Here is a 15,564-nt window from a genome sequence, read left to right as displayed (position 1 = left end):
AACCAGCAGTAAACCCTATTAAAATTTCGATGTATGGCGTAGCCTCTAAAATATAGTCCCAGCAGGTTCATGCAGGGCTACAGATTGATAGTTTCCCTTGGGAGAGAGCAAGATGTCATGACCCGTGGAGGGTGCGAGGGCTTGCCGCAATCAAACAATCTGTTTCATAGGCTTTTCATTTGCAGAAAATACAGTGTAGGCTTTTCATTTGGACCAGGTGGCAAAAACGAGAGAGGCAGCAGTCCAACTTGTTAAAATATTACTGCCTGACAGTTGAAGCATTTCTCCATCTGATTGCTTTAACATGGCTGTAGTAATTTTCTTTCATTTTAAACCTTTTATTTTTTGAGTATTATTTGGCATAAAGTGAACAGGATATGCTAACTTTTGAGTAAGCCTGCCACGGAGAGCCATTCAAGCTTTTATTTTTTACTTGGCTTCTCAAATCAAAGTTTTTCTGCACAGTTGGCCATGTCTTTGCTCTCCTGTCCATATGAAAAGCACGGCTGCTGTGTTTATAGGATTACTCTGTGGCTCAATGGATTCATATTAAGCATGATTTCAAAATGCGGTGGCTCACCCCATCCACTGCAGTAACAGTAAAGTCGAAGCTGGCCGGCCCTTGATCTCTGTCTAGCGCAGCACTAGTGCAGATCTGGCCGGTCTCCTTGCCAATGGTGAACCGAGAAGGAACAGCACTGTTGATGCCAGAACCAAGGGAGTAGGTAATGGAGCCAAAGGAGCCGCCGTCTGCATCTGTCGCAGTCACCTACAGAGAAGAAAACATGCTATTGGTTAAACATTCCAACATTGTGCATTAAAATTTAAATTTATTAAGTTGGAAGGGAAATATCTTACTGGATAAACTCAGCAGTTTCCATACTCATTAATAATAGTACTCTAAAGCCACAGCAGATCAAATCTAAATTCTATTAGAGGGATGTAAGAGTGATGGCAATCCACAAATTGAAACAAGAGCCCCATACCAGGTGCCATTTGAAAGCATCTTTGGACCCGATCGTTGTTGTTTATCTGAGCCAGTGCATGAGCCAAACAGGCCCTTTGGCAGAAAGGAGCTCTGAGGGAATGAAGGAGGGTGGCGGGAAGGAGAATGACTTCTACAGGCTCTGGGAGGGCTGCCAGCAGGGAAAACTGCCTGCTACAGGAGTGGCGTCTGTCTACAAAGGACAGTGACCGGGGCTGCTGGGGAACAGTGGGATACCACACAGTATGCTTCAGTGCAGCATATTATACCCTAATGTAATGTCCCACTTGTGGTCTGGTTTTAATAATGCCGCACATCTACAGAGGGCTGGAACCGCTGGAGCTATAAAAGCAGCTCACAAGCCATCAGCCAGGGAGCCGACTCAATTACTACAGGATCTCCTAAGACAGCACAAGGCAAATAGACCAATCAGATCAGGCCCCTGGGTACCAGCAGTATAATTGTTTGCAAGTGTTGGCTTTGGATCGCACTTTGTGAGAGATTACAGTAGGGTTAAACCTCACAAGTTGATTAGAATTCTCCTTCCTTACATCCTTTATAGATGAATCTTTTTAGGAAAACACTAATTGGAAGAAAATAGTAGCTCAATTCATGCTGTGGTGCTTCAACACTCAGCAGCAGGGAGCCTCCTCTGTGTAAAACAGGAACATTGCCAAGAAAAATAAGGCAGGTCATGCTTATCATCAAAAGCTGACTTTTTTAAAGATGGCATTGATGTGAGTGTGAGTAGATGGAAATCATTCATTTGAGGTGATGAAGGTTTGGCTGCAATAATTCAGGCTCCGTCTCTTTCCTGAGCAGATGGCAGACGGGGAACTCAGCAGAGAGCATGCCCCACACTCTTGACTGTAACTCCTGACAGAGGGTGAGTGGGGTGCAGGAGTGAGGGAGTTGTAAAGCTGGCAAGGACACAAGCCAAAGAGAAGAATAATAAACCACATGAGGAAAGGGGAAACCAAGAGCAATACAAGAACGCTACTCCATCTTTTAACGCGTGGAGGCTGCAGCAAACTGAACACACTGGAATATTTTATCATTTTGCAGAGGGACAAGGTATTCATAACAACCCACAGCTTTATATGCTTGTTTTCTTCACAGTTGTATGATGAGTGTCAGCTGGAGGCAAAGTTGAAGGAGCATTTTAGGAATAACTGGGTCTTGAACAAAATGAAAAAGAAAATATTCCACAAACATCTCCCAGCAGATCGAGGAAAATATCTCCTCTCTTGCGACCGGCCCATTCGTGACAGGCACTGAATGTATATCCTATTTGCGGAGACTCCCTGTTGCTTTCCAGTTTAGCCACAAGCATCCATAAAAACTTTTTTTACACAGTACACCCACATACAGTTCGTAAAAAGTAAGATGTAAAAGGCCTACATTTATATTTGTAATATGAAAACTGAAATGAAAATGAAAGCAAAAAGATGAAAAAAGAAAATGAAAGTTACTTTTGGTGGGGTGGGAGTTGGAGCTCTTTTCACTCTATGAATCTATAATGATAGACAGCAAAACTTGCTGGTGTGTTCACGCTGAACACACAATTCACAGAGTTCGCTGTGAGTTTAAGGAATTTAAACATGAGCAAAGTACAGTGGTGCAGTGTGTGCTGTAGAGATACTGCGCTTTTCTGTTAAGAACAAATTCAGAAGAGACAGGGGATTGAATGATGTGTATGCCATGAAATTAATTTACATGAGGAGGATCCAGTGCTTTAATAATTACACTTCTCCCAGTGCTCCATGTACTGAATAAAGTGATGAGCATATTTTAAGCCATACTATGTGGTTTGAAAATCCTGGGAACAATATGCTCCACGAGTTAAATGTATGACTTTTGTGTGGAATGTATTGTAAGATTATAAACCACACATTAACATTTGCATAAATCCTAACCACTGTAAGTAGACTGCCCGAGGCAATCAGTCTATTTTGGAATCTGCAGAGAGTGTTCAATTCCACTCTCATTTCTAAGTTAATAGCAGCGTATCAGTGTCAACTTGGTGGAACACAGAGACTTGTCTGTTCAGGAGGTTATAATTTGCTAGCCACCCATATGAAAGGACATATGGGGCCATATGCAAATCAAAAATGAGCAGGACAATTAGCCAAACCCCAAACCAGGAACCCCGAGAGATGAGGATAACCTAATAAAATGTGTCCTCAAGCATCAAAGATCAGGATAAATCAACACAGCAAGGGTAAATCTTCACAGACAAAACAAAATTCTTACAAGGTCTTGAATAAAGATTGAAGCATGCTTGGGATGTTGACAAATGCTGCAGTTCAGTCACAGCAAGAAGTCATCTATCATTCATCTCAATACTTTGACAACACAGTTGTACACTTGTTTATTTTCCTTTCAGACGTTCTTTGTTGTATCTCCAATCTTTTTAATAGCAAAGTCTAACTACACACCCACATGCAGTGAGTACATTACGGTTACTGCAACACTTCCTCTATATGGGCATACTGTACATTTTGGGGAAAGGGAAGTATTTTTAACCAAGAAAGTCATTTAAGACGTGCCAGTCATGTATGAAGTCAAGTAGGAAAAATACCACTCACCACTTTGTCGTATCCATCTTGACATGGACACAAGGGGCCTCTCTTTCTGTTTCCCACTGACTTTTTATGCTTTCCATTGCAATGTATAGTTATTGCACAAACCATCTATTTCTATTGGATTAAAAGTTCAAAAGCAGGAGTAATCTTAGATCATCAGCAGCAGCCAGCAGTATTCTCCCTACACTCGGTGTGTGTGAGTGAGGCATGATGGAAGCTGTCTTATCAGCAGGGGAAAGGCAACGTTTGGCCGACTCTTTAGTAAAACAAGCTGGGGGAATCCAAAGATAACTGGGACACTTTGTGGTTCTCCCATCAGATTCCAGGAGCCTTCCAGAGGAGACTTTCTGACTGTCCAATCAAGAGAACAGGATTCACAGGAGAGAACATGCCTTTATATGTTTATGTATAATATGTTCAAATGGAATAATGATCCTGAGGTTTTTGGATGCTCCAAAGCGTTCTGGCCCATCTAATGTCCTCACTGTGGTCTGAGAGAGAGCCAGGCCTGGAAAAGAACAAGCTCAGGATTTGGGTGCTTTCTATTTTTAGAGATGAATTTCCCAGAAGTTCAATTAGAATTCTCATACAAATATATGATTGACCAGTGTGGCTTTCTAGTTCTTGTTCTTAAATTTTTGCGGATAATTCAAACACATGTATGTCAGCGTGACCTTATTTGCCCAAGCTACTGCTCCTCTATCCATCTTCATTGTGCAGACATGCAAAAAAGCTCCACTGTGGAAAGAAATAGTGCAAAAACCTATGAGCAAACTAATGATGTAGAGCCGAAACCATTGAGGCCAACAAGGGGTGAAATGAAGGCGATGTAGTTTTTAATCATGCTCCCCGTATTTTAGAATGCCCAGTCAAACAAATCTGTCTCCCGTAGTCCTCAGTGAAAGCAGCCAATCAGGACTGCACCTCTGCCAATCCAAATAGGCCACAAATGACGGAGTGCACATGTAAATGTTTGCCAACTGGAAATTATCACACACATCAATCAAACTCTGCATGCACATGTCCTTTCAGTGTACCTTCGATGCGTAAGCAAAGACACAAGCGTACAAACACTGGGGATAAAATCATTGCTCATCACAGTCTTGTGATGCCTGTGGAGCAAACGAGCGAGACCAAGTTAATTCTGCACTCCGATTACACCAAAATCTTCTTTGTATTCACCGCAAACTCTTTGCAAACAAACCAAGCACAGATGAGTATGAAGCAGCGGCTACTGTGGCCCAAATTAAACTCTGTGGCATAAAGAGATGTTGAGAAAATACAGGATGACATTTCTAAATCACTTGAGATCAACTTTATGACTGAGCCTGCTTTTATCTTATTTGAAAAGTGCTGGTACTTGAAGCACTCCTATGTACACATTGGCCATGCGACTGAGATAGCTTTAAAGAAGTGCTTAAAGGTACAATGTGGAAGCATTAGCCGACTGTCAAACTCCAAACAAATAGCGGGCTGCATATCACAGAGTAACCGCTTACTGCTGCTCACTATACTCTTTGCTGTAGCCATCTTGGTTGTGGCTACTAGCTGCTGTTAGCTTGTTAGCTCTGGTAACCATGCAACTAGTGGTTCTATTGACAGGAATGTAAATACCCAAGAGCTTGGAGCACCAGGGGATTGTCGGTATTTACAGCACGGGCAACAGAACCAGGCTCAGCAGCCTCACAGTGACCAAGGACAGATCCGGACTGAACACAACCTCAGAGACCGAAGGAGGCCAGTTTGACGGCAGGGAAAATAGTGCAGAGGTGATTTACAGTGACTCGGACCAGGACTCTGACTCCAGGGACGACGAAGACACAGCAGGTGGGGACAGGACAGGATTAATATCAGAGCAATGAGTGGAAGGCCAATCATCACCAGTGTGGAAAAGCAGCACCTAGAGCCAAAGTATTTTCACATCTAAGTCGAACAACCAAACCAGGTTGTTGATTGGTGTAACACCGGAAAGACAAGATGGTTTTGGTGAGCTTCATTTTGTTTCTGTCGAGTGTTCAGAAGGTCTACAGTTGTGTTTTTCTGCTTAATAAGGAAAACAGATGTAAGAATATTTCCTTTCTTGACATTTTTTGGGTTTATTGTGCTCATTTGTTAGACTGAAAAAAGCTAAGAGAGCTTGTGAAACGTAGCAAACTCACTCCTCACAAACACAGCTGAAACAAAGTACAAAGTGGTGTTATGAGACAGGACAGGCTGGGGCTAGCTGGTTAGCATGCTAACTTCAGCAGACATGTCTACAACACAGTACATAGATGTCTTGAGCTGTTACTTCATCACATTCTGCTGATGATGTAATTTCTTTGGCCATATCTTACACATTGCACCTTTAAGTTACAGAGATCAGTATAGATGTTGAAGAGAGACAAGTTTTCATCCCTAGGGATCTAGAATACAGAGGACCTGACTTACGAAACTGTGGAGACTGGAGACAAAAGGTGAGGGAACTGAGTATTCCACCACCAAGAGAGATTTTAGCTGTCTTCTTTATGATAGGAAGCTTAAACTCCAGTAATACCACAAATTATGTCAACCTGACCAGAGATTTACAGCAATATCAGCCAGGTCATGTCCCAGAAAGTTGAAACTTTCCAGATATTAATTCAATAATGGCAGATAATCAATATCAAACATAATTTCAGTTTCAGTCTCACAGACATGGTCAATTAAGCCTGTAATAGCAGGACTCCTGCAAGAGTAATGAGATGTAGCATGTGATAGATTGATGGAGTGACATGGAGATCATTAGAAGACAGTAAAGGCAAAGAGGAAAGTGTGGGCTCAAAGAAATCAAACGAGTAGGCGAGTTGCAGAAATCTGGACGAAGAGTTGCTTTGAGCTTGCACAGCTGGTGTGAAGCCTTGCACACTCCTCTCCCTGTATTGTCCTGGCATCACTTCTGAGGAGAGCGCAGATGAGGAGAGCGAGGCGGAGACCTCCTAAAGGCCTCTTTCACTACTCACTAAAGTAGCAGATAGGCAAGACAGAGACTTTGTGACATGTCCACCACCACACGAAAGACCCAGACAGAGACCACACCAGCCCAGGAAGAAGCCCACACACTGTTGATGAATATATCTGAACTCCAAACATTTGCCGCACAGACAGTATTGTCTGGAGTCCAACCAACCATGTGTGAAAGATTTTGGTGGTTACTCAGGAGACAAAAAGCTGAAATCTTCACTGCATAGTTTAAGACATGTGTAAGGTCTACGAAATTGTGACATTAAATACTGCCAAACTGTGGCCTGTGATGTCTGGCTGTTTTGTCTAAGTGTGATAAAAAAGTAATGAAATTTCAGAAAACAGAATGAAGGATGTTCAAGAATCATCCCAGATGCCTTGTTGTGGTCCTCAGCTCATGTACAGAGAAGCCTACATAGCATAGAGAGAAACCCAGAGTCGATACCTGGCTGAAAGACTATGCTATGCTACGCTATAATTAGCTGTCAAAGGTACATGTGACATGAATATAATTTAATAAAAGGCACTTTTTTGAAGGGGGTTGCTATTTAACCATTTCTGTGCTATTTTACTTAGCTAATTTTAGTACTTGTATAGAACAACAGCTCATTAAAAATGCATAGCTTTGCTCCTTTACACTGGGTAAAGGAGCAGGGGCTGCTTGCACTGCAAAGTGACTCACTATCAGCTACATGCTAGTTTGACTTTGGAAATGAAATTTTTCCAATAAGTTGAGGCTCTACAAGAATGTAATTTGTGGTTATAATGAAATGTTTGTGGTACTAGAGAAAGGCCACAACTCGATTATGTCTCTGTCAAGGCAATCTGTGTGATAGATTTTGATATTCCTTGTCTACAAATGGAAATGGCTTGATAGTGATGTTGCAGGGAAGGTCAGGGAGTGGTCAGAAACATAAGGATTCACCCTCTGGGGACAAATAACATCCACAGTGAATTTAATTGAAATCCAGCCAACAGTTTCTGTCACACCTTATCATGTGCCAGTTTTAGAAAAAGCGAGATGTTAACCTTGAGGTAGCGCAAGACGAAAGAGCACATAGGTCACATGAACACTCAAGTGTTGAAGGGATGGATGAATTAATTTAAGAACTAATCCAAGGATTTTTTTTTTCCATGGTAGTCTTCAACCCCACTGGTTTTGGAAAAAATCCTTTTGGTTGGGAGCAAATCTTTGTGTGTGGCCAGCCAAATAACTTCTATTCACAGGAAACACTCAAATACAGCTATTCAAGCGCGACGCCTTTGAATGAAAATTTTACATCAGCTCTCAATTATCCTTTGCATAATTTCTGTTGTGAAAGCCCCGGCAACATTACACTGGCACTGGCTCAGCGACATATTTCTAATTACAGAACAAACAGCTATGTAGAATTGTATTCATTATTTGCAATTCAAATTCACAAAACCTCCCTCAGTAACCCTGCATGACTTGAACAATTTATTCCAGATTTGTCAAGTACTTTCTCTGTCCAGATGTCCATTAAAATACATCTGCTGTATTGGGGTATCCCTGTGAAACACCATATAACTGTCAAGGTCAGTAACCATCTTAATCCCACTGATTTCTCCAAAAATATACAGTTATGTGATAGTTGCCAAATCATATCATCCAGAATTGTCCTTTCGCCATAGAAATGAGTTCCAACTGTCCTTGCAGGGCTAATGATTTGACCAGACTAGAACTGTAGATGAACACTAATAAAATCCATTACACATGTGCTGAAGGATAAACATGAAAACAGATAATATTTTACAATAAATCTTCCAGAATTATAGTCTCAACATGATTAGGTTGCCCAGTGTAAGTAACTTTTGGCTGCCTTTGGAAATGTCTGTAGCAGGAGAGCAACATTTTGCCAAGCTTATGGCCCCAGCAGGTTCTACTGCCCTAGTTTCTCAGAATGGGATAGTCTCAGCTCTTTTAGGGCATAAAGGAAACTACTTTCTGACACGGGGAGACAAAGAAGTATTGATTTCTAAATCAACAATGGTTCCATGAACAGCAGCTTTTCATCTCTCTCTGTGTAGTGCACTGACATAAATGTGGAGGACCTGGGTTAAGGGCAGCAGGTTAGTATGGTGTAAGGTCCACATATCTGGCAGGGGAACAGAGGAGAGGTAATATAGAAGACAGGGATATAATGACACTCAGTGCTAAAGTGCAGACACAGGACAGGATAAAGTTTCTGTCTCTTTCCTTTCCTCTCACACATCACTCACCATAACTACTACACCGCTGGAAAAAAGTCAGTCAAAACATCATGACAGGGTTCCTGTGTCTGAAGTGAGTAAAAGGTCAGTGTGTTGAATTTAATGTGTTATAACATGCAGTCTAAGAACATCATGCCAGAATCCTAACATTTTTTTTTATGCTACCAAAGATTTTGTCCACATCCAAAAAAAAAAAGGCTTTTTCAGTAAATTCGCCCATTTATACTTCTCACTCACCAAATTTGATTCATTTGTTTACTTTGGACAATTACTGTTCTATTACTATCACTGAATTACAGTTATTCTTTCAAGATTATAAATGCTGCAACATAATAGCAGGACTAAGAATTTGCCAAGAGCTTTTCACAGTATAGTGCTATATGGCTAGACACCGTCTTGCTGGTACACCCCTATTGTTGTTGCAATAGTAAGAGTCTGACTGAATCTAACAACATAAGAAATGTAGAGTCTTCAATATTAAAAATATCTTCATTTTTAAATAGAGTTCAGACTTGCCTCGAGGCCCTCAGGGTTCCAAAACAGCCCACATATTTTTTTAAGACTCACAATATTCAGTCTTTATAGTTTTCAGTGTAAGAGTTGTGACAAACTTCAGTGGTTGGGAGTTAGGTGGCCTGCATCTTTTAAAAACTTTCATTAGACTTTCTTCTAAAACTGACGCGTCTGTCTTTCATCTAGACCTTGCATCTGGAAGTGATTAAGCATCAAACCATTTAAGGGGAAAAGGGTTCCAGAAAAGGCAAAGTGAGCTGTGAGGAGAGATATTGTGCAGCCAAAGAGAAAAGGTAGATCTAACAGAGTTGAATGGAGGGGAAGCTACATTCAAAACCAGACAAGCAATACTATTTTTCAGCTCAGCACAGGATAATTAAATACAAATTATTGCAATGATGATGACAAAAAAGCAAGCTGAGGGGAAGGAAGTAGAGTAGATACATGCAAGTGGCTGCTCCATAAAAAGATTCAGTGTATAGTACTACTGTGTGTCTACAGAAGGAATGTGACTTCAACACCTTGAGAACAACTTTAAGGTGTTTTTAAAAGCTCTCTGGTGTGCACTAACCCAGTCAGCATTTGACATGAACCATGATCCCAACAGGTAAACTGGGAATATTTGATTTGTAGCTCTTATTTAAAATGCCCTGTAGATGGACAGAATAAAAGCAAAGAAACATTGCAATACAATGCAATTTAATTTTGGAAAGCACATGGGTGGAAAGTTAGCAGGGGGGTCCTGGGAAGGGCCTGCACGCAGACATGTTGCTGACCTTAATGTAGGTTCACAGCCGGGGAGGACGTTGCCATAATGTATGCATTACCACTGCTGACAATCTCTTATCAGGGATAATTCTAAGTGAAGTTTTTACTTTGGCTAGAAAAATAAATATGACAAAAACTCTACTGGAAGCATAAGCGAACTGGTGTATGTGGCGTTAACCCTTGGCCACCTGGAATGACAGAGGCAGCTCCGTAACCCATCTGAGAGGCTCCTGCTTAAAACATTAGCGAGTTTATTTTCCACAGGTCAAATGGGAGAAACAAACGCGCCACTATTTTCTTGTGCATGCTGACCACTAATTAGCCAATGGAAAGAAAACAAAGACAAAATTGTTGGTTTGAGTTTGAGAATAATCGTTTTGAATGAAAATGAAAAAATGTGGAGGGTAGAGCATTTAAAGCAAACAAGTAGGTCAGAGGACCCTGCCTTTTACCTCTGTTTAATATGTCTAATGGATGTAAAATTGTTTGCCATTAGCTATCTTGCAGACGTTGTTGATTTTTTGTTCACCTTTTTGGATTAAGCTAAGGCAAACAATAAAACTCTAGGTGAACTGGAGCATTAACACTGCAGTATACATGCAGCATTTTCAAATCTGACATGACAGTGGTTGCCTCACATGATTCCACATCAGTGCACACTGCTGAGGGTCACAGCATACATCTGAGGTAACCTCCAGTAAACCCAGATCACCACAAAAGTCACCAACAAAGCCAGTTAAAACCCCCTGAGACCTGCCCAAGGTCCAGTGTGGGAGGTGAACTGATGCTACAAGCTTGCTGAGTGGATCCGCTCTCACAAGACATCTAGCAGGGGAGGTAACCTTGCATCAGATACCCACAGAGCAGGGCCTGTCAGGCTCTTGCTTGGCTCCGTTTCAGCTAGTCATCCCTTTCACAGCCATCCAATAGCTGTGCTGAGCTCTGGTCTGCTGAGGCAGACCAGGCGATGGATCCCAGGGTCTGGATAGGTGGGAGGGGAGCTAATATGAACCATGCACAGCATGCGGGGGTGCAGGAGCACTGATGTGGGCTAGGCTAGTGCTACAGCTGCCTGCAGTGGGTGGGAGAATGCCCACTGAGCATGGCATGCACAAACACAGCACAGATGCGGTTGCAGAGCCAGATTGGTCCCTGGTTCCCAGAGATCCACAAGCCTGTTTGATGAGACTATTCAATACTGCCGTTTGTCTTCTCTGTGTGAACCAGGTCTACAGGACAGGCTGCTACACTGCTGTGATCAAAATGTCTTTGAGTAAATTTGTGATCACAACTGGCAACAAAGAGCACTGTATTCATCAATAGAGAACCAGTGGAGTCAAATTTGCTGAAACGCTCTAGGAGCCACTTCATCTATTGATATTCTCCAGCAGACATTCAAAGCAAGTACCATGCAACCACATGCTAATTCTATCATTTCGTGGTAAACTCAAAGCAGCACATGTAATCACTAATAATGAAGAACACACTGGAGACATCAGATTGAATTGTATTTTCTGTGTTGATAGCTTGATCATAAAGCAGATCTCTCTTTTTTACTTTAATATTCTTTCAAGGAGGTTTTCAATTTGCGCAAAGAACTCTCCCCTACACACAGAACCACATACAGATGCTGCCTCTGCACCACATACGGATATTGATACAGACATGTAGACACAAATATACAAGCCATACTCACTTTATATGCATTTACAGTATTGTTTCTGAGGTACCGATGAGGTCAGCAATTACACTAAAACAAGGATGGATTGGTCAAGTTTCTCAGCGCAGCAGGGGGAGCCAGATATGTGGTGTGGCAGGGACTCAAGTCTTCCAGATCTCTCCAACTCTTACTATACAGCACCAGAAGGGCCCTAATGAAATATCAAGACTCTCAACTGCCTTCGTCTTTCAGAGAGTAGGAAATGGGAAAGGCATTGCACAAGAGGCAGTTTCTAGAAAACACTGACATTTTTAGGTGGTTGATCTTAGAGTAGAGATTTAAAAGTCACGAAGTATGAAGGGCATGTTTATTGACTGCCATTGTAATTTCATCTCAGCTTGCTGGAAAACAGTAATTAAAACAGGCAGTTTGGAAAGCAGAGACAGTATTGTGTCACTGTGTGTAGCTGCTTATGTTGAATGTCTAGACCTGTCCAGTCTCACAGGAGGATCACACAAATAAACTGCTGACGGGAAGGTATTCTATATTTGCAACAAACCAAGCACGAGGATTTTTCAGCACACAATAAAGGTTTCTAAAGTGCATTTTGTTGTGTGTGTTTACAACATTTCATTTGTTGAAACTGTATTTTAGATTCAACGCATTATGTCAGAGACTCTTACACAAAAGAGCTGCTGTCCTTGAGGTCGGTACTAGAAATAGTTTGACAGAGCCACTTACTTCAGTGATGTAAAATGTAAATAAATCAATAGATCATCAGCACAGTGCTTACATGTTCTGTAAATGCATTAGGCAGTGGCTCCACTAAGTGACAGCTCGCCCTATTACTCAGTTTTCTCACCCCAGGCAGCAGCTGCTCCCCATGATGATGAAGTTGACCGACTTTAGCTTGACCATAATGCTGCTGCATTATGAAGGAATCAGTCCACCTATCAGCCTTCTCAAAGCTTCATTGTTACCCCTATTCAGTGAAATAAAGGCTATTTATTTACAGAGTTAACAGTGTTAACAGTATGTTTAAAGAAGTAAATGTTCATTTGCTTTATTAAAACAGATGCCATCCCACCCACGTTATTTATCATTTCATTTGACTGTCCTAAAGTTCTTAGCCAATAAAAAAAAAGTCTGACGTCCTTCACATACAAACTGGTCATTATATTGTTAATAGCACAAAGGTGTTAGTCATCAGCAGACAGCTCCTAATCACTCTACATAACACATTTCAGCAGCATTTTTCAGTCTGAGTCACATCTGTGTGACGGATTGGACGCAATTCAACTTTAGTCAATGGAGCCATCTGTTTTCAGGTTTCAAGATAGATCTTGAATGTCCTTAAGAGTTTTCTGACATCGTGATGGATTCTCTGAAATTCATTATCCATGCAAACATTAAAGCATATTAGTGTAGGTCTACTGATTAGAAGGGAGTGACTGCAACCCACCTCCAGCAGCCACAGCGTTACTGTGCTAGTCTTGTAGTAATATAATCAGTCCTGAGGGAAAATAACTGAATCACTCTCTACCGTCGCTCTCTGCAAGCCGAGGAAGAGGAGAGGGGGGTGCGGGTGAGTCAGGGCATTGGGGTCATGAAGGCCTATTGGAACCATACACATAAACAGACCCTGTCACCGGCTGATAAACATCGCAAACAAATGAAGACTGCCCAGGAAGGGGTCACACGCGGTTTCTGCTGTAAAGTCTGTTTAACTGTAAGCTCAATCCTGAAGGAAGTCATCCCTGGTTCAGACGTGGGTTGGACACATAAAGACGGCACGCTCTGGCAACGGAAACGGTACAGAGAGCTGAGTGTCTGTTTGGATCTCTTTCTTTTGTTTTACCGAGTCACATAATTGCGAGTCAACAGAGATTCATTCTGAGCAGACAAAGGATCATGTACAGCTAGACAGATGAGTGCACACAGACACACACGCAATATGTACCGTAACTTTCCAAACAGTTCCCTGCCAACAACAAACAACAGCTGTTCTTCACATAAAAACCTGGCTCTGTCACGTGGAGATGGATGGAGATACTGGCACTCCGTCATCATTACACTTTCATCTTGTTTTCTAACTTGCTAGAAAACGTGATAATGAGATTTTCCATATTTACACATGTAAAACTACGTCACCTCCTAAACTGGAACACTTCTGTTATGTTAGAGCCGGTTTCCTTTTTGACATGCTCAATATGGTTACTATCTGATATTTGTATGTTTACCATCTGAGATGTTTGCTGTGATTCATGAGCAGTTTTTTTCTTTTCACACAAATTCTTTTGAGCCTCCAAAGCAATAGGTGGGTTTCATTTCCTCACTAGGATATTTATTTAGTTTTCAGCAAAATATTTAGGTGATAGGGTAATTATATTTTATCTTGTATACATGTCCAGTCCCCTCCTTCATGTGATTCATTTCAAACAATCCCTTCTGAGTATACATAAGGTAGTCAGTGAGCACTTCAGTTGTTTCTCAGACCAAAAGGGACTTCCACAGTAAACATGTCCTCCGCAAGATTACACTCACGCAAGCTCCTAAAAGGAATACATGCAAGTCTGAATTAAACATATTTAATCTATTTGAAAGATAAAAACCTGTTTGGGTTACACAAAAGCTGAGCTTTGGCCAGGATTTCCCCCGATGATCCCCATGGTACACTGATACACACCTCAAATTTACCTCACACACTACCCGACAGCACTTATCCACAACCCTGAGTCTGTTCAGTGATTACATTTCCTGCTTTTTGCTGAGCAACAAGACTTACATAGGATGGGGTTGTTATCATCAAGTGTCTGGATACATGCTTCAGAATTAATTGCTTGCCCAGCTGTGCAAGAGAATTCCTTCTGTGCGCATGTGGTGGAAAGAGCTCAGTGATGAAACTTTCCACTCTGTTATGTATGAGTAAATCAGAGGTTTGAACGCACATTTGTATCTGTTGTTAGTTTGCTGACGTACAATGTTAAAGGGTAAATTCACCCAAATCACAGAAACACATGGTATTTTACCATTTACTGATAGTGTTACGAGCAGTTTTTTATTTCTGAAAGCTTCAGACAAACATGGCTGTCTTTGTTAGATCTGTGTGAACTAATTAATATGATCACACATGATATTAATATACATTGATATACATATCAATATGTTGCTTGATCTTGATGACAATGTCATCAGACCATGCACTCTATATAAAATCCAAATGCATTTACATAAAAGGATGTGCTCTGGCCAGATTCCTCCATCAACTGCTGCTTTGTTGTGGGCAACAGCTCCTGGTGAGGTCTTGCAAAGAAAAATGGTCACAGGTAAAGAAAGATTTAGACAAGTGTCTTGAAAGTGAGGGAGTCACCTCACCCAAAAAGAGAAAGCTGGGCCCATTCCTTAAGACCTACAGTAGTAGCCTGGTCGCCAGGTCGACACCCACGGGGAGCAGTAAGGCTTGCCCAAAAGAAAATGCCTTAATACGCCAATGCATAGTCTAAGGGGTTTATCTGGTTTTCACTGAAATGAGAAAAGGCTTTCCTTCATTTCACATACTACTAAAATATGGAACAGAATTCCTTTCTTGACTCAAGACTAAAAAACACGCTGAATGAATCTCTTCTCTTTAAGGCAATTAATTTTTAAGAAAAAAGACATTATTTCTTTGAGTCAAGACCTTTATCAGCTTAGTGTGACATGCCTTGAGATGAGTAGGAAGCATGTCCTAGGTGTTTTCTTGACCTTTACCCAATGCATGCTGGGATAAGCTACAGACTCTGTGACCCTGAAGTGAAAGGTTTACACAATGAATGAGTGAGAATGATAAAGTCACACTG

General features: G+C 41.4%; 1 protein-coding gene across 1 annotated transcript in view; it reads right to left on the bottom strand.

Moving 5' to 3' along the window:
* LOC143323482 (protocadherin-16-like) overlaps window positions 1-15,564 on the bottom strand; it is a 78,535-nt gene that overhangs the window by 19,095 nt on the left and 43,876 nt on the right. Inside the window, exon 3 of the mRNA XM_076735349.1 lies at window positions 581-769. Within this exon, the coding sequence (XP_076591464.1) occupies window positions 581-769 (189 nt within the window). The remainder of the gene's footprint in view (window positions 1-580; window positions 770-15,564) is intronic.

This window comes from Chaetodon auriga, chromosome 7, assembly GCF_051107435.1.
Source record: "Chaetodon auriga isolate fChaAug3 chromosome 7, fChaAug3.hap1, whole genome shotgun sequence".
In the NCBI taxonomy this organism is placed as follows: domain Eukaryota; kingdom Metazoa; phylum Chordata; class Actinopteri; order Chaetodontiformes; family Chaetodontidae; genus Chaetodon; species Chaetodon auriga.
Note: the sequence above shows the minus strand (reverse complement) of the source record. Positions and strands in the feature narration are given on the sequence as shown.